General features: G+C 47.4%; 1 protein-coding gene across 1 annotated transcript; it reads right to left on the reverse strand.

The window, feature by feature from the left end:
• Window positions 1-430: 430 nt before the first annotated feature.
• Window positions 431-18,829, reverse strand: LOC147361498 (uncharacterized). The gene is made up of 4 exons (XM_086330776.1): window positions 18,806-18,829; window positions 12,531-12,797; window positions 2,279-2,421; window positions 431-1,400 (listed from the first exon to the last, which is right to left on the reverse strand). Exons 1-4 carry the CDS (start codon window positions 18,827-18,829, stop codon window positions 1,370-1,372), a joined length of 465 nt encoding a protein of 154 aa, XP_086186902.1. The 3' UTR covers window positions 431-1,369.
• Between the last annotated feature and the right edge of the window lie 716 nt (window positions 18,830-19,545).

The following is a 19,545-nucleotide window of genomic DNA, read 5'->3' on the forward strand; positions in this document are numbered from 1 at the left end:
ATTAACCTTGGGTATTTCCATTAAAAAAAAAAAAAGATGCAAATGGGTGAAAATGGGACCTTATTCTTTATTTTAAATTTGACTTGTGAAACTGAACATTTCCTAATGCCTGTTTACTAGTTTTATTTCCTCTTTTGTGTGGGTTGTCAGCTCACATCCTTTGTTTATTAAACTACAGGATTTTAAGCATTTTTCCTATCAATTTGTATATTTACAGGCTAAAGATATTAACTCCTCTTTTGTTTGCTGCAATTCTTTTTCCACTCTGCTGTTGACTGTGTTATTGAAGTTCTGCTGTATGATTTTATTTCTGCTTTACCATGGTCAATTTTAATTTTTAAAAAGCTTGCAGTTGTATTTTTTTTTTCCTGGAAAATTTACACTTAGAAAGTTTTTCTTCATACACAGATTTGGTAAATATTCATTTCTATTTTCTTCTGGATTTTCTCCCTCCAATAGCTTGTTGTTAAGTGTGTAACTCTTGAATGTAGATGGAATTAAATTAGTATCTGGTGTATGGAGAGAGATCAGGGCCAGAGATAGCTTTCTGAATTGCTAATTAGGAATTCCTTAACAATGTACTAAATAACTCTTCCTATCTCTACATGAAGCCTCCTTTGTTATATACTAAATTTATATGTAATATGATTTTTGTGTCCCTTCCTTCTACTTAACGTTTTAATGCATTGGTCAGAATTTCCAAAAGGACGTTATATAAAAATGGTAACACTGGGCTTCCTGGTTAGTTTTTGGTACTAATAATGGGCTGATTTGAATTTACTCAGAGATCCTGGGAATTTAAGGCCTAGAGTGAACCTCCTTTAGCTAGGCAAGAGAGGCCCAGTCACAGGATCCACAGATCGCAAATACCAGCTGACAAAACTATTATTATTATCTCTATCTTGTTAGAGATTTTTGACCTTTGTGACTGCTTTGGTCACAGTGAATTACAGGAGAGGAAGTGCTGAGCAGAACTGGGCCTCCCAGTGAGATAAGAGATAGACAGGCTCCAGGCTGGACATTTACGACTAAGCCTCCTGTTTGCATTTCCTGAGAGGAAAGGTAGGTGGGCCCCAGCTGAGGAATTTACAATCAACCTCCTGTTTACAAATAGACAGTCCTTGTCTCTAGTAAACATCTCAAGATAATAATCATGGCAAGGACAAAAAGGGAAAAAACAAAAAACTGAGGAAAGGATTAAGGGATCTCCCCTTCTCCCCTTTTCATGTGCAGAAAGACTCCATGTGGGCCAAAAGTCGAGGGATAGTGTCAGGCCATGATGAGTCCCGCTCTTCCCAGCAGCCTTCACTTCAAGATCCATCTTGGCTGAGGTGTGTGTGCACAGCCGAGGGGAGGGTCCGGAGACAAATTAACCAGGGTGGGGACAAAGCAAGACTGGCCTGAGGGAAGAAAAAGACCGGTAAAACTGCACCCTTGGAAAGGATTTAAACTTCCCAAAGACGTGATTCTCTCTCTCTGAGCTCGCCCACACACCTTTCCACATGAACTTTTCTTTTCAATAAACTTCTTACTTGACTCTTTACCTTCTGTCCCCTTGCCTGAATTCATTCTTGAGTAGGCAAGCAAGAACTAAGGACTCTAGCCCTAACTTCTTGCCCCTGTGATCCAGAGGTTAGGACTCCCGATCCGGGAAACTGAGACCTTGCTTCTAGCTACCGCTCACTGCTGCTCACTGCAAACTACGCTTTAGTGCTGCGGGTGTCCAAAATCACCAGGACAGGAGCTGGTGAACACTTCAGCCTTGGTCTGACAGAAGAGAGTGTATAGGGACTTCCCGGGTGGTCCAGTCGTGAAGAATCTGCCGTCCAATGCAGGGGACTCGTGTTCAACCCCTGGTCATGGATCTAAGATCCCACATGCTGGGGAGCAACTACACCCCTCACCACAACCAGGGTCTGTACGCTGCAGTGACCGATCCCACAGAACACAACGAAGATTCCGCGAGCTGCAACTGAGGCCTGACACAGCCAAGTGAAAATAAGATACAGAGACTGTGTAAAGGCAAGAGGTCTTGGCAAGAGCGTCTCCCGATCACATGGCCTGAGAAGCAGAGCAGACCAGCCCAGGGCACAGAGAGAAGCAGAGTGAGAGCCAGGGACACCAACCCCCACTGGTTTATGGTTCCTGACGGTCCACGTCTGGGCTGCTCTATGAAATGCTCTGCTGTCCTCATAAGACCTTCTCCTTTTTTACTTAACTTAGTTTAAGTGATTTCTATTTCCTGAACCTGAAAAAGGTCCCATGGAACAAGACTCACCTTCGTGAGCGACCAGAGGTTTTGCTGTCTCCACTGTGGACCCAACGAGCCAGGTACTGCAGCTGTTGGCAGAAGCAATCCATCAAACGAAGGGTTGGGAACATTGCCGAGATGACTCTAAGGAGTTTCTGGATCCTCTGAACCTGCAAATGGAGGATGCAATGATCAGAAAATTCTAAGATTCAGAGCAAGCCTTGGAACATGGGTGACGTTGTGATGTTTTTGTGTGTGTGGTCAGTCGTGTCCGACTCTTTGCGACTCCACGGATTGTAGCCCACCAGGCTCCTCTGTGTATGGAATTTTCTAGGCAAGAATACTGGAGTGGGTTGCCATTTCCTTCTCCAGGGTATCTTTCCAACCCGAGGATCAAACCTGTGTCTCTTAAGTCTCCTGCATTGTCAGGCAGATTCTTCACCACTGCGCCACCTGCAGTGAGTGGCACATATAAATGCAAATGAAAAACATGTCCTTCATAGTCTCACCACCCACACCCCCACCACACACACAATCCTTCTCTTTCCATCAGGAATTTTGGGTCCCCTGTTTTGTGCCAGACGCTAAGGAAGGTGAGGCAAATTTTTGTATGTACTAAGAGAATGCTTTGCAGGGGGGAGCTTTGTAGTGTCTTCCTAAAGAAGCAAAGGAAATAAGGGGGAAACAGGGCATCAAGTCCGTATGATGCCTCAACTGACAGCCTCACTGACAGCACTGAGTCTGATGCTCCATCCACCTCGTGGCTTCACTGATTGTGCAGTGAAGTGGGGATGGGTGGTCAACAAAGTCGTTTCCAAGCTTTCATTTGATCTGAGAACACTAGTAACAGATGGAGGAGGCAATGGCACCCCACTCCAGTACCCTTGCCTGGAAAATCCCATGGACGGAAGAGCCTGGTAGGCTGCAGTCCAAGGGGTCGCTAGAGGCGGACATGACTGAGCGACTTCACTTTCACTTTTCCCTTTCATGCATTGGAGAAGGAAATGGCAACCCACTCCAGTGTTCTTGCCTGGAGAATCCCAGGGACAGGGAAGCCTCGTGGGCTGCCGTCTATGGGGTTGCACAGAGTCGGACACGACTGAAGTGACTTAGCAGCAGCAGTAATAGAACAGGTATGGGTAAAAAAATAGAGTCTGTAGTGTTCATGGGTGCTTATTTCTGGAAGGCAGTAGGCAGCTGCAGTAATTTCGAAGTTGCTAGATTGTTGACTTTTAAATTCTTCCACCCAAAACAACTCTAAGCTAAGCTGTGAACAAAAAAGAACTGAGAATTACTCAAAATACTTGAAGAGACTGCTGTAATTAGTATCCTCCTTTCTGGATGTTATTACTCTGAGGCATGGGTTTACAGTAGTAAAACATTTGGAAAGAAGAATTTGTTGGTTTTTAGAACCTGATTGGGATGTCCAAGACATTGAGTAATGAGGGAATAATTTCTTTTTTAAGTAATACTTTTTGTTGTACAAAGAAGACCCTTGAGAGTCCCTTGGACTGCAAGGAGATCAAACCAATCAATTCTAAAGGAAATCAACCCTAAATATTCATTGGAAGGACTGATGCTGAAGCTCCAATCCTTTGGCCACCTAATTCGAAGAGCCAACGCATTGGAAAAGACTCTGATGCTGGGAAAGAGGGAGGGCAGGAGAAGAAGGGGGCGACAGAGGATGAGATGGTTGGATGGCATCATCGACTCCTTGGACATGAGTTTGAGCAAAGTCTGGGAGATGGAGAAGGACAGGGAAGCCTGGTGCGCTGCAGTCCATGGGGTCACAAAGAGTAAGACATGATTGAGCGACTGAAGAACAACAACAAACAAAGAAGAAGCAAAGGAAAAAGTCAGCCGGCACTCCACCTCTGCATGGCAATCCTGCTCTAGTGAAAAGAACAACAACACAGTCCTTCAGAACTTGGGCAAGTGGGGAGACCTAGAAACAAACTAACCACAACAGACCCTTCCTGGACCAAAAAATAGAGTGGGAGGGAGAGAAATTGGGGGCAAGAGATTAGATTTGGGAGGCATCCTTCCCCACCGCTCCCCCTGGGTCCTGAGATAGAAGGAATCTCAGGTCAGCATGAACTTGAGTTCATGAAGCCCCCAAGAGAAGCCTGACAAGCAGCCAGAGAGAGGACGATGCTGGTGAAGGAGGGTCTCCCACAGATTCCCTTCTGTGCATGTGGTGCCTTCCGGCGTGCAGGTGAGGGCCCAGAGGAGGTGTCACTGGGGCCATGTCTCTTTCAGGAGGGCTCTGACATGGCAAGTGGGGAGGTCACTGTTCACACTTGAACTTCAGTGATGGGCCAGTGCTCGGGGAGCTCACTGGCCTCCATAACACAGTGGTCATTTAGCCGCCGAAATCAAAGGAAGACAACCCCGCTCCCAAACCATTATGATGTTCTTTCTCTTCAATCTTCTTGGAAATTTCTATCCAGGAAGGAAATTTACCAAAGGAAAAACCCTGATATCTGTTTAGAGTTTGTAAACCACTTTCAAATTGATTCTTTCATTTGATTCTCTCCCACAAAGCCTTGTCTAGTGCACTGGGATCACTTGACTCAGCTAGCAGACTTAGATTTGCCAAAGGGCACATAGATAGTAAAATTTAGCAATTTTTGCAGCAAGCCTAGGTTGTGTTCTTTCTGTCTCCCAACAGTTTTACTAAGGAGTTTATGCTATTTTATGGGTTGCCCCAGAGCAGGAGTTTATAAAGCTTGCTTGGCAAAGGCTCAGGGATTCCAAGTCTGTGCCCGAGGGTGCTCGGGTGGGGAGGGGTGAGAAGGTGTTGGGGTGGTGGCCCTGAGGTATCTGTGTCTTGCACTGTGTGTTATTTTCCACAGGAAGACACCATCTGCAGAAAGGATTCTGCAGTGGTCTTATTAATTTTCAAATCCCCATCTTCAAGTCCTTAATAGATGCTCAATTAACATGCTTGGAAAGAATATTTAGAGGGCAAGAGGGTGAGCTTGATCATCGTTGTTGAGGAGTGGAGCAGTGAACAGTGAATGGAATGGATCCGAAAATAAAAGCTTTGCAAGGGCCATGATTAAAAAAAAAATCTGTAAACTTGGCTTAATCAAACTGAAAATCTGGTGGATCAATAACGTAAAACAGAAATCATTTTTAGGGATTTAGCTTTCACCCAGCAGCAATACAGTCTCTCTCTCTTTTTTTTAAGGATAAGTAACATCTTATTTATTTAGTCAAAGCTGTGGTTTTTCCAGTAGTCATGTATGGATGTAAGAGTCAGACTATAAAGACAGCTGAGCACCAAAGAATTGATGCTTTTGAACTGTAGAGAAGTTCTTGACAAGAACGTCTCAAGAAGTTGTAGAAGACTCTTGAGAGTCCCTTGGACTACAAGGGGTTCAAACCAGTCCATCCTAAAGGAAATCAGTCCTGAATAATCATTGGAAGGACCGATGCTGAAGCTGAAACTCCAATACTTTGGCCACCTGATGCAAAAGAACTGACTCATTGGAAAAGACCCTGATGATGGGAGAGATTGAAGGTGGGAGGAGAAGGGGACAACAGAGGATAAGATGGTTGGATGGCATCACCAACTCGATAGACATGAGTTTGAGCAAGCTCCGGGAGTTGGTGATGGACAGGGAGGCCTGGTGTGCTGGAGTCCGTGGGGTTGCAAAGAGTCGGGCACGACTGAGTGACAGAACTGAACTGAACATCTTATTTTTGTTCCCAGAGGTAGAATGGGGTGAAGGAAATTTGGGTCAAGGAGGGGAGATGAGAGACAATCCTTCCCAGTCTCGTCTGAGTCCTATAGCAGCAACCAGCTCTGGGGAAACTAAGGAAGAACAGAATTAGTCTTGGGCTTCCCTGGTGGCTCAGTTGGTAAAGAATCCACCTGCATTGCAGGAGACCTGGGTTTGATCCCTGGGTTGGGAAGATCCCCTGGAGAAGGGAATGGCTACCCACTCCAGTATTCTTGCCTAGAGAATTCCATGGACAGAGGATCCTGGAAGTGCTACAGTCTATGGGGTCACAAAGAGTCAGACACAACTGAGTGACTAACACTTTCAGGATTACTCTAAGATGCTTGGGAAGCTGGGATCTTTTATTCCCATAAGCCATCTATAGATCTATTGGTTTGTGTCCACTGAAGCCTGGAAGCAGGAGTATCCAATCCCCAGGACTCTGCATTCTTCATCCCCACTGTCATCTCGGGCTTCCCAGGTGGCCCCAGGCGTAAACAACCTGTCTGCCACTTCAAGAGACCCAAGAGACGTGGGTTCGATCCCTGGGTCGGGAAGATCCCCTGGAGGGGGAAATAGCAACCCATTCCAGTATTCTTGCCTGGAGAATCCCCATGGACAGAGGAGCCTGGAGGGCTACAGTCCATGGGGTCGCAGAGAGTCGGGTACAACTGAAGCAATTTAGCATGCAGCACTCACTGTCATCTCAGGGACATCCACTGAACCCTCTGAGTACCTGAGTACACCAGACTTCCAGGGCAGGGAACAGCTAGCCCAGGTAAGCAGTTCACCTGCCTACTCACTTTCAGACGCATCTCTGTTCCCCTGTTCCCCTCAGATTGCTGGGGGCTGGTCGAGTTCCTGTACCCATGCCTTTCATTAGGTTGGGCCATGAGAGGCATAAGTGAACGATGAGAAGAATTTGGTATACCCCAGACCATCCTGCCCTCCACCCTTTCCAGCCTTGCCTTGGGCAGTCGCTATACCTCTGGCAGAGACCACTGGTCCTCCTTGGACCCAGGTCTGCCTCGTAGCCCCTGCCCTGCTTCCGCTCCTTCCTCCACCACCACCATGGCCTTCCCTCACCCCAAATTGCAGCTCCTGCCTGGCAGCCAAAACCCTGGGGTCCCCAGGCAGTCCCTACCACACAGCTCCAGCTTCCAGCTCCTGGGGTCTGAGGACTCAATCTCCTCCCTTTGTTCCTCCAGCCCTAGGAGTGGTAGCAGTTTCCTGAAGCTGTTAATCTCTGGGTTATCTCCCCTGTCACTACCGGCCCCCAACTTCCCCTCAACCCCTTTCAGCACTTGCAACCCCATTATAACTAGCCTGCTGTGTTAATTCCTTCTCCTAAACTCTCTGCCCTGGGGTCTGCCTTCTTGACTGCTCCCAGACTAAAACACAGCTTTAGCACAGTCAGTGGGCACATGCTAAGTCACTTCAGCTGCGTTCAACTCTTTGCAACCCTATGGATTATAGCCTGCCAGGCTCCTCTGTCCAAGGAATTCTTCAGGCAAGAATACTGGAGTGGGTTGCCATGTCCTCCCTTCAGGGGATCTTCCTGACCCAGGGATGGAACCCGCGTCTCTTATGTCTCCTACACTGGCAGGGGGGTTCTTTACCACTGAGCCACAGGGAAGTCATAGTGAGTGTTCTCAGCTAATCTGTTCATCTCTCTTTCTATTCTCTGACAAACAGTGAAATTCCACCCCTCCTTCTCTTTGAATTGTAAGCACACACTCAGTAAACACCCACCCATCTTGCATCGTGATTGAACACCCTGGCAGGGGCTCTGCACCCAGCTGCCTTTTTCCAAGGGTCCACAGAAGGGAAGGCCACTAAGGAAGACCTTTGTAAAAACTATTTATTTATTCATTTATTTGCGGCTGTGTTGGGTCTTCACTGCTGTGTGGGCTTGTCTCTCGTTATGGTGCGCATGGGCTCAGTTGCCCTGTGGCGTGTGGGATATTGCTTCACCAGGGATAGAACCCATGGCTCCTGCATTGGCAGGCAGACTCTTTCTTCGCCACTGAGCCACCAGGGAAACCCCAGAAAGACCTTTTTGAGTGGAGGTTAGCTTAACATGCTTTATTTGCATTACTCAAACGTTTACTTAGGGGATCAAGAGAGTTTAAACTGTGTCTGTTGTTTTGGCATTCTAAAAAGAATTTGTTCGTATTAAATGCATCAAAAGCTCTGTCTGCCTCAGTAAGAAAGTAGACACAAGAAAGGATCCCAAATCAGAAAGTTTTCCACAGGCAGAAGAATCTGCCTGCCAATGCAGGAGATGCAAGAGACGTGAGTTCGATCCCTGGGTTGGGGAAGAGTCTCTGGAGTTGAGAATGGCAACCCACCCCAGTATTCATACTTGGAAAATTCCATGGACAAAGGAGCTTGGCAGTCTACAGTTCATGGGGCTGCAACAAGTCGGACATAAATGAGTGAGCGCACACAAAGACAGACTAAGAAGAGGTAAAAAGTTCCATAGGTGCCAGAGAAGACATCAGAGTCCCGGGTCAGAGACAAAGGACTTTATTACTCATGGCACAGCAAGCAACATAAGCTTCAGGCTCCCTTGTTTCTCAAGTACTGTAGGGAAATATGCAGTGGCCCAGGCAGATACTGAGCACACAGCGGGTTTATGTTACAGCAGAGAAAGCCTGAATTCAAGAAACCCACATTTTTCAAAGGGACTGCAAGCTGACCTACCCAACGTTGAGACCAGAGAGACACATTATCTTCATTCTCCCAGATACCAAGAAAATCTGCCCCCTGCCCTGGAAGGAGACACTATTTCTGTCTCCCAAGGCAATCTGCTTTATAATCTTCTGTAAAAAAGATAGTTGAAAAGATAGTCTGATGAGAAGTACAGTACTCCCAGCTCATAAAACATGTCAAAATACAAAAGACGCGTGGAGAATTTTCTCCTAATACGCTCCTGGTTAAGAATCACCAATGAAGGATATTGTTTCTGAATCTAAAGGCGGTTCATTTTTCAAACAATTAATTGACAAATGAGCTTTTTTCAAGATTAATTCATTAATCTGGCTGTGCTGAATCTTAGTTGTGGCATTCAGGATCTTTAGTTGCAGCATGCAAACTCTTAGTTGCCACATGTGGGATCTCGCTCTCTGACCAGTGATCAAACCCAGGCCCCCTGCATAGGGAACATGGAGCCCAAGCCACTGGGCCACCAGGGAAGTCCCAGTCAAATGAGCTCTTTTCATCCTATATTATGAATTGTGCAATGGGCCACTGCCTTATGGTTGAGCTACCACAACACAAATCTAGTTTATTTCTGTATAAAAAATAAACACCAGGTTCAAACTTGCAGCTGTAGGAATACTGTGAGGGTTAAATGAAACAATACATGCAAAATGTTGGCACATAGCAGGCAATAAAATTTAGTTCTTCTCTCTCTTCTTCTACGCTTTGCCTGCTTCATGGCCTTGCCTGAAACTGTCCTGGCTGTGCATCAAGAATAGCTCAGATTTATGTCTTTTTCTTGCTACTGGTGGCTCTGCTGAAAGGAGTCCATTGAAGCCTTTAAATGAGTCCCAAGAGAGGCACCCAGCCTTCTAGAAGAGCAATAAAAATGACTGAGCAGCCGGCAACCTGTTAGCTGTGATTTTATGAGCTGCCACTCACTCGACTCTCCCATTCCTCCTGGCTTCTTTTCCCACTTCCATCCCCACCCATTCTGTTGGCCTTCTCAAGGCCACCTTCTAGAGACTGTTTACACTCTGTTCTCCACAGCCACAGCTCTTGTTGATTCACTCAGCAATGATCTGCAGACGACAGGATCTCTTATATAGAAAAGTCTAAGGAATTTTACTAAAAGAAATATCAGAACTAATAAGCGTGTAGAGTGAAGTGACAGGATACAAGATCAATACACAAAGATCAATTGTATTTCTGGAAGGCAGCCATGCTGTCCACTATACCACCAACACGAAAGAGATGAAAGAGGCATAGCCCATTTTCAAGGTATTGTGAAAAGTACTGATGCAGAAGGGGAGAATCTTGGACTTTATCTGCTGGGGAAAAGGATGACATCATTAGTTGGGTTTCTTTCTTTTTTTTTAAGCTGAATTCTTTTTTTTTTTTTTAAGTCTTTACTGAATTTGTAACAGTATTGCTTCTGTTTCATGTTTTGGCTTGTTGGCCAGGAGGCATGTGGGATCTTAGCTCGCTGACTAGGGGCGGAACCCGTGCGCCCCTCTGCAATGGAAGGTGAAGTCTCAACCACTGGATCCCAGGAAAGTCCCTAAGCTGGGTTTCTGAATCTCCTCACTGGTAACCTTTGGACCGGATCATTCTTCATGGTAAAGGGTGGTCCTGGGCATCTCTGGGACTTGATGCCGGCCCTTAGAATAAAAAATGCCTCCATTTGAAAGACAGTCTGAACAGAAGTGCAATGTTTCTTGACCTTGGTATTGCTTTTGCTTAGTTGCTAAGTCCTGTCCAACTCTTTGTGACCCTGTGGACGGTCACCCTTCAGGTTCCTCTGTCCATGGGATTCTCTAGGCAAGAGTACTGGAATGGGTAGCCATTTCCTCCTCCAGGGGATCTTCCCAACCCAGGGATCAAACTGGGGTCTCGTGCATTGGCAGGAAGATTCTTTACTGCTGAGACACCTGGGAAGCCTGCCTTTTGATGTGGGAGAGGTCAAGATCACATCTGGTTGAGAACCCTATGAGAAAAGGGAGACACTGCGAAGCAATTGGCAGAGAAGATCCCACACAGAAAAAAAGTCAAGCTGAAGGTGGTTTGTGCAGGAAGAGATTGTTCTTCTCTGGAAAAAAGAGCCATCAACAGGAGTAGGCCCTAGAAACAACAACTACAGAGGTTCGATTTCAGAGCATCTGGATGCACTGGGACCACGGGCCTCCGCTCACCATGCAGGCTATACCAGCCGCAGACCATCCCCCAGTCAGGGAGACGCTTTGCCCTCTTGAGACCCTTTTGTTCAGACAGCATCTTCTTCAAAGTGTACAAAGGAAAACCTGGATTCCTTTTTAGCAACTCTCTGAGATTCCGCCCCCCCCCCACTCTGGCTGGCAAGCTACTTCTGAGAACAGAGCAAGGAGGGGTAAATAACAGAGTCACCCCATCCTCCAAGCTGGGAAATGGCATCCTGAAGTGTAACCACTGCCCCCGGTCCCCACTGAGTCCCTGTAAGAAGCCTCTGAGTTCTAGGAAATGCACCATGTGATCACAGGCTATGCATTTAAAAGACTGCACTCTGGTTTCCAAAGAAACAGGATATTACAGTGAGAGATTGTCCTCATTATCCCTGGTTAACATCCGTGTGCATCTGAGGACAGTGGCCCACGGCGCTGTGCTGAAGAGGGATTTAGCCAGGACTCAGCCTTCTTTGTGGGGGCAGCGTCACTTGCTGGGGTTGTCAAGCAGACAGGTGGGTGTCTAGCTCAGACTCTCAGAAGCAGAACAAATGACTCACCAGAATGAATCTGTGGCTGCACCTCAAAGGTGATTTGGGGTCTGGAGTTGAGAGCTAGCTTGGCTTTTCTCACGCTATGCATTGTTAAGGGACTGAAATCCACTCCCTGCAAGTGGTCGGCCGAGCTGGGGTTTTTGGATCAAAGGCTGGGCAGAGTTGTGGGCAGGCAGGCCATATCTGGGGGGGTGTCAGAGCACTGTCCCCTGAACTCCTCAGTCTCTAAGGGGACTCTCTGAAGCATCTGATTCCAAGGGCGAAATACTCCCCCAATGAGCACAGCTGACAGAAGAGCGGGTAATGGGGACTGCAGTGATTCCCTGAAGCCCCCACGTGAAGTAGGGGTGGGTTTGCAGGGTGCCTTATGCATGGGCTCAGAGCACTTCCTAGGGCCCCAAGCTAACACAGACACCCCAGTGAGCCCCTGAGACTCCAGAGCCTCAGTGTCCTCCTATGAAAACTAGGGTAATGACGCCTACAACATAAGGATTGTGAGAAAGAATATACAAAGAAGTGCTCCAGGGGCCCTAAAACGGGATATGAACGGTGGCTGGTATTGGCCCAATTCCGCATGCTTTACAAATGGCACTTTCCTAATAAAGCATCTGTGCTTCTATGTGAGAAGTCACAGGGTTACTTTACCTCCTAATGAGAAAATAAGAGCAGAGAGCCTGACCCCAAGGCATTCAAGCAGTTGGCAAACAGGCCCCAGGCTCCCTGGCAGAGCAGGCTGGTACATCCCGGGAGGCGGGGCATCAGCTCAGCGTTATGCCAACCCTCCCCTACACGTGCAGGAGGTCCCTGCGGTATTGGTGGTGGTTGTTCAGCCGCTGGAAGGTAGTTTTATAAATAAAATTCAAATTTCTGTATTTACCTTTGCTTTATTGAAAAGCTGTTTACTTAGCTACTCCCAAAGGAGACAGACGGATCATGCTTTCCGGATTTACCCCTCTAGGAAAGGGCAGAGTGGCTCGCCGCTGCCTAACACGATCCTCAACCACCCCACCTGCAGCTGAAACACACTAAGCCCACCCCCAGGAGGAGACCCAAGGTGCTCAGAAGGGCGCAGGCGCACAGTGAGCACCCCTCTTACCTGTCGGTCCAAGCAGTCCTGCTCTGCGCACCTCCGTGAACACGTGTGATGTATCGTTTTTCCCTGAGTTGTTGTCTTGGTGCACACGCACACACCTCCACTCACCAAGAGGGCTCGCTCCACCGGACAACGACCACAGCGCCCAGCAAAAGGTCCTTCACCTACTCGGTGTGTTGTCGCAGCTGCGCAGATCTTTGCCGGAAACCCATCAACCCCCGTCCGGGAGCAGGAGTGTCCTTGCTCAGAACCTGCCAACCTCCCCTCCACCTTTAGCAGGAGCGAACACACATCTTGAAGTTAACGAGTCCAGAGATAAGAAGCCAAGCTTCTTGTGTGTGCACGCAAAGGAAAAACCAGACGGAAGCTGCTGGAACCAAGATGGCAAGGAATCTGACCTGAAACTGATCCCAGTTCTCATTATACGCTGATCTGCCTATATTTGCCTACATAAACGACATACCTACCTCTGGCCAGGACCGGACATTGAGGACCAAAACTGGATAACAAAGGGGTGGCACCCCGCTTCCTTGAAGAAGCCCTGTCCTTCCCTCCTCCCCCTGCCACCTCCCCAGACTTATGCGTGTACCTCCCCATCACTAGCCTCACTCCTCCTCTTGTCTTTACTCTTTAAAATTAAGTAACTCTCGCCAGGTGGGTGGAAAGTTGATCTGAGAACTTAGTTCCCGATTCTCGGTTCCTTGGCCACTTCAGTTTGTGCTGTGTTGAGCTTGGCTTTGGTTTCGGTTTCAGTTTCGTTTGTTCGTCCCTACTCAGTCGCTGACTCTGCGACCCCATGGACTGTAGCCCACCAGGCTCCTCTGTTTATGGGATTCTCCAGGCAAGAATACTGGAGTGGGTTGCTGTTCCCTTCTCCGGGAGATTTTCCTGACCCAGGGATTGAACCCCATCTCCTGCATTGCAGGCAGATTCTTTACCCTCTGAGCCACCAGGGAAGCCCACTCTCTGCTGGAATCTAACAGAAAAAGAAGCCTACCCCACGGGGAAGCAGAGATCCTCGTTTGGGCTAGGGCCCAAGCAGGGGTTATATGACTTAATTCGGTACCAAATGTTCTATAATACATATGTATTTTTAATTTTTTATTAATTTTTTGGCCATACAGTATGTGGGATCATAGTTCCATAACCAGGAGTTGAACCTGTGCCCGCTGCATTGGAAGCTCAGAGTCTTAACCACCAGACCTTCAGGGAAGTCCCTGTTGTATATTTTTACTTAAATATTCAGTTTCTGTGGTCCATGGTTTTTTTTTGCAAGGCACCAGTTTGCTGCTCTGAGACTGCGACTGCACTGAGCTCTGTCCTGACTGTGGACGATTCTACTAAACAAAAGTTACTTCGTGCCACTCCTCTGCCCGGACGCCGCTGCTCACTCAGAGCAGCCCTCGGGCCCCTGCCCTGCTCCTTCCCACGTTCCTGCCTCCCTGGCCTTCTGGTCTGTCCCTGAACACATTAAGTGCACTGCCTGAGCTCATGCATTTACCATTTCCTGCACTTGGGACCTGCTCCCCACCCCACTTCCCTCTGCCCCCGCTGCCTCATTTCCTTCGTCGTTTTCCATCACCGTCTGACCCACACCACAGATCTACTTGTGTGTGAATTGTCTCCCCCTCCCCATCATTACATAAAGGCCCAAAGGGATGCAGTTCAGTGGCTTGTACTCCCAAGAGCCTGGACCTGTGCATGTGGCAGGTATTCAATTAATATTTAGAAATGACTGAATAAATGAGAGGGATACAGACCTCCTGTGACCTGTGTTCATGCTTTTTGTGTTGCTGCCTGTTACTGCCCTGTGAGCAGACTTCTCTGTCTGCTGTGGGGACAGCAGCCTCAGGTGTAATCTATTCCCTTAAAGATCAGCACCAGCTGACCTGATACACTAGCTGTGTATCCCTGACACAGCTCCCAGTCCACAATGCCTTCACAGGAAATGGATCTCTAGCTAGAGACTGGATGGGGGGAGGGGGGATTGGAAAGAGGGTTTACACGTGCATCCTTTGGCCATACTTTAAAATAATCTCCCTTTAAACTTATCTTGAGACATTTGTATGCAGGTCAGGAAGCAACAGTTAGAACTGGACATGGAACAACAGACCGGTTCCAAATAGGAAAAGGAGTACGTCAAGGCTGTGTATTGTCACCCTGCTTATTTAACTTATATGCAGAGTACATCATGAGAAATGCTGGGCTGGAAGAAGCACAAGCTGGAATCAAGATTGCCGGGAGAAATATCAATAACCTCAGATATGCAGATAACACCACCCTTATGGCAGAAAGTGAAGAGGAACAAAAAGCCTCTTGATGAAGGTGAAAGAGGAGAGTGAAAAAGTTGGCTTAAAACTCAACATTCAGAAAACAAAGATCGTGGCATCTGGTCCCATCACTTCATGGGAAATAGATGGGGAAACAGTGGAAACAGTGTCAGACTATTTTTGGGGGCTCCAAAATCACTGCAGATGGTGACTGCAGCCATGAAATTAAAAGACGCTTACTCTTTGGAAGGAAAGTTATGACCAACCTAGATAGCATATTGAAAAGCAGAGACATTATTTTGCCAACAAAGGTCCGTCTAGTCAAGGCTATGGTTTTTCCAGTGGTCATGTATGGATGTGAGAGTTGGACTGCGAAGAAAGTTGAGCGCCGAAGAATTGATGCTTCTGAACTGTGGTGTTGGAGAAGACTCTTGAGAGTCCCTTGGACTGCAAGGAGATCCAATCAGTCCATTCTGAAGGAGATCAGCCCTGGGATTTCTTTGGAAGGAATGATGCTAAAGCTGAAACTCCAGTACATTGGCCACCTCATGCGAAGAGTTGACTGAATGGAAAAGACTCTGATGCTGGGAGGGACTGGGGGCAAGAGGAGAAGGGGACGACAGAGGATGAGATGGCTGGATGGCGTCACTGACTCGATGGATGTGAGTCTGAGTGAACTCCGGGAGTTGGTGATGGACAGGGAGGCCTGGTGTGCTGCGATTCATGGGGTTGCAAAGAGTAGGACATGACTGAGCGACTGAACTGAACTGAAACTTATCTTTGTTCTTTCTCCAAAGTTCCTTTCTAGGCAGGCCCCAGGTATAATCAGGTCCCTTCCAAGGAGCCTGTCCCCCCACACAGACTGGGTAGGCACCCCCAGACCCTGGGCTTCCCAACAGAGTGGCATGGACCACACTGCCTGCACGTCTGACTCCCACACTGGCTCCTAAGCCACTGGAAGAAAGGAGAGCATCCCCATGACCCTGTGCCAGGATGGCACATTTAATAAATGCTTGTTGAATGAATGAGTGGCTACGTGAGCGAATGAAGCAGGAGAAATGCTATGGATTCTGTAAAGCAGAGTGATGGGAATGACTATGAGAAAGATGTTCAGAGTTATAAAATCCACCCCTCCGGGCCCAGGGTTCTGGTCTGACGTTCAGAACTAACAGGTGCCCGTTAAACAAAGCTTTTCAGGGAAACAAATCTCACAACTTCCCTCTCATCCTCCCTCTGGCCACAAAGGCTGTTGATTCAGACACCAAATTAAGAAATAGATGAGTAGACAAATTGCACTGCCAGGGCTTCGTCTGTTTGTTGTTGCCCTGAAGCTAATGTTTCTGTGGATGCATCTGAGGTCATCTCCTCCCTCTGCTCTTGGTCTTCCCTCTTCCCCTAAAAGGTAGAGCCAGGGGGCTCAATCCATTGCCAAAAAAAAAGAAAAAATCTGAGACATAAAATCTTGAAAAAATAACCAAGGAGCTAAGGAAAGTAGTTTGCTTTTACCTGTAGCATTTTGAAATTTGCAAATGATTTTTTAAAAGATTGTACTGGCTCCAAAGAAATGGGAGGGCTGCCCCCTAAAGGGGCAATTCAGCAGAATGAAACTTTGGGAATGACTGGAATTATATTGTCTGCCTGCTCTCTCTGCCGCTGACAGCAAGTGCTTGGTGAGCAGGTTCTACATTTCTCTTTCTCCGGGTGTGCAGCTGCATTGCAGGGGTAGCTTCAAGTCACCCAAACCAGGCTGCACCCTGATGGGGAAGTTAGAACCTCTGGGCTACAGTGCCTAAGGCAGGGCCACCCCGTGTCTGCAGCCATTATAGCACAAGTCCCTCTGGGGCAATGCTGAAAAAAAAAAAAAAAGGCTCCGGAGAACTAGGACATTTAGAAAACCCAGCCCGACTCTATTTGTTGGCATTTTCTCCCGGAAAGATAGCTTCCCTGATGGCTCAATGGTTAAAGAATCTGCCTGCAGTGCAGGAGACACAGGGTACTCCCGGGTTCGATCCCTGGGTCAAGAAGATTCCCCGGGAGGAGGGCATGGCAATCCACTGCAGTATTCTTGCCTGGAGAATCCCCCATGGACAGAGGAGCCTGGCAGGCTACAGTCCATGGGGTCGCAAAGAGTCAAACACAACTGAGTGATTAACACACTCTCCTGGAAAATGTATCTACGGGACAAATGTCTGAAGTCTCTGAAAAACAAAAAAATCACTACACATGCTCTAAAGACAACAAAAGCACGGGAACGTGTTGCCCTCAGGTGAGTCTGTGGTAATGAAGCAGCGTGGCTGTGATATGGGGTGCGCGAGGGAGGACTGGGACAGGAGGAGAACGCCAGTGGCTGTCAGTCTGCTGTACGGCTGCAAGCACATGAAGAGACACACTCAGGCGAAGCGGACATCTGCCAGGGAACAATTAGCTGTGTCAAGCCCTGAGCCTCTGCTCCGCGCTCTGCAGGCTTTGAGATGCTTCCAGATGTCCCTGAGTTTCAGCGCAGCATCTTAACACACAGCAGGAAGAAGGAAGCCGGGGGCACAAGCTGAAAAAAGTACCCACTTGATTATCAAGTTCAGCTTAGTCCAGGGATAAGAACCACTTCCAAGGAGCTATGGGGCCAACTTTAGTAGGGTCATGGAACGTATCGTAGAACGCCTCGTTTAATCCCATAAAACCCTATGAGGTGGGTCACATTAAGCCACTTTTATAGGGCTTCCCTGGTGGCTCAGCGTTAAAGAATCCACCTGCAATGCAGGAGACCCAGGTTCAATCCCTGGGTCAGGAAGATCCCCTGGAGAAGGAAATGGCAACCCACTCCAGTATTCTTGCCAGCTGGGTGGTAGAGGTCAGCCAGCTCATGTTCATCACAATGAAAATGCCAGGGTTCACCTGCTCTCTTGCCTCTCTTAAAGCTGCATGCAGCATACAGCGCCAACCCCAAGGTGGAGAGGACCCTTAGATGTGCCCGTCCTGGCACCTGGAACTTTTGTGACAGTCCCTTGGTCCTTTTCCCCCTCAAGTCGTCTGCCACATTTAATGCACTGACAGTTCCCTCCTCACACATCCTCTCACAGGGGATTCCCTGGAGGTCTAGTTGCTATGACTCCGTGCACCCAATGCAGGGGGGTGTGGTTCAATCCCTGGTCAGGGAACTAGATCCCACATGCTGCAACTAAGACCTGGTACAGCCAAATAAATAAATATTTTTTAAAAGAAGCTTTACTTTAAAAAAAAAAAAAAATCTTTCTTAGTGTCTGGAGAGTTCAGAAATACACACTGTATAAAGGGTGGAATGATATGACGTCTGAGATTTTCTTTAAACCACTTCAGCCAACCAAACAAGGGGGAAAAAAAAGAAAAGAGGAAACAGAAGAAGCAAATGTGGAAAAATCTCGACAGTTATTGAGTTCAAGGAGAGGTTCAGCCTGGGTGTAAGGGGATTCCCTGTGCTAGTCTCTGACACTCTTGAGCAGTTGACCTTTTTCATTATAATTTAAAAAATTTTTTCTTTGCTGGAACTCCTGCTCACACATCCGTCCTGGCTCTGTTCCTTCTCTTTCTGTACCTTCTCCCTTAAAAATGTGTTTTTCCCAAAGTCTTTGCTCACTTCTTCTGAGTCACAACTCTATGGGCTGGGCCTCCCTGTTGCTTTACCTGAGTTCTCCGTGAAGATGCCCTGACTCTATAGCTTCAGTCATATTTCAAATGTATGCATATCTATATCTATCTATATACATTCATATATATACGTATCGAGGGAGAGAACTATAACAAAACTCCAACCTATCAGCTAATCAGCACTGATATTTTGTCATGTGTTACGTTAGTCGCTCAGTCACGTCCTATTCTTTGTGACCCCATGGACTGTAGCCCGCCAGGCTCCTATGTCCATGGAATTCTCCAGGCAATAATACTGGAATGGGTTGCCATTCCCTTCTCCAGGGAATCTTCCTGACCCAGGAATTGAACCTCGGTCTCCTGAATTGCAGGCAGCAGATTCCTTACCGTCTGAGCCATCAGGGAAACCATATTTCGTTTGTATTTTTAGAATCAACGTTTTCCAAATGTCGTTAAAGATCCTAACACCCTAACACACCTCTCAGACTCTCCAGACCCACCTCTCTTCCTTGTCTCCCCAGAGAAAACCTCTGTTCTGAACCCAATGTCTCCAGACTGTGTTTACACTGTGACTACATAAGCCTGCATTCTATGGAACTGTTTTGTAAATTTACAGAAAGCAAGTTCACTGTCTGTGTTTGTAACTTTTTTCCTTCCACATTGTGTTTACCAGGTCACCCATATTGATACAGGAAGCTCCGGTTCATGCACGGTGAATGCTGCAGAGTATTTCAGTAGATGACACAGCACAACTTTTCTCCTTATTCCCCTGTGGATGGACATCCTGGCTGTTTGCTGTACATACAGTGCAGCGGTGACTGTCCCGAAGTTCTCCTTGTGTACACAGGTACAAGTGTCCACTTTCCACCGTGCGTCACATACCAACGGCCCTTTAACACGTTACGGTGCTTGTTTGCTTTTCTTATTGCCCCACTCAACCCCAAGCAGAGAGTACATTCTTATCTCTATGCTATTTTTTTAGCACATTATGTGAAAGTGTTAGTCGCTCAGTCATGTCTGACTCTTTGTGACTGCATGGGCTGTAGCTTGCCAGGCTCCTCTGTCCATGGAATTCTCCAGGCAAGAATACTGGAGTGGGAGCCATGCTCTTCTCCAGGGGATCTTCC

This window comes from Bos grunniens, chromosome 12 (genome assembly GCF_055505025.1).
Source record: "Bos grunniens cultivar Pamir isolate PY7600 chromosome 12, Bosgru_T2T1.0, whole genome shotgun sequence".
Taxonomy (NCBI): domain Eukaryota; kingdom Metazoa; phylum Chordata; class Mammalia; order Artiodactyla; family Bovidae; genus Bos; species Bos grunniens.

Excerpts from the sequence above, each read along its gene's own strand:
- LOC147361498 (XM_086330776.1), bottom strand. The coding sequence starts at position 18,829 with ATGGTTTCCCTGATGGCTCAGACG. Across the intron at positions 2,422-12,530 it reads AGGACTGCTTGGACCGACAG|GTTCAGAGGATCCAGAAACT; the intron begins GTAAGAGGGGTG and ends CTCCATTTGCAG. Across the intron at positions 1,401-2,278 it reads ACCTCTGGTCGCTCACGAAG|GCCAGTCTTGCTTTGTCCCC; the intron begins GTGAGTCTTGTT and ends TTCTTCCCTCAG.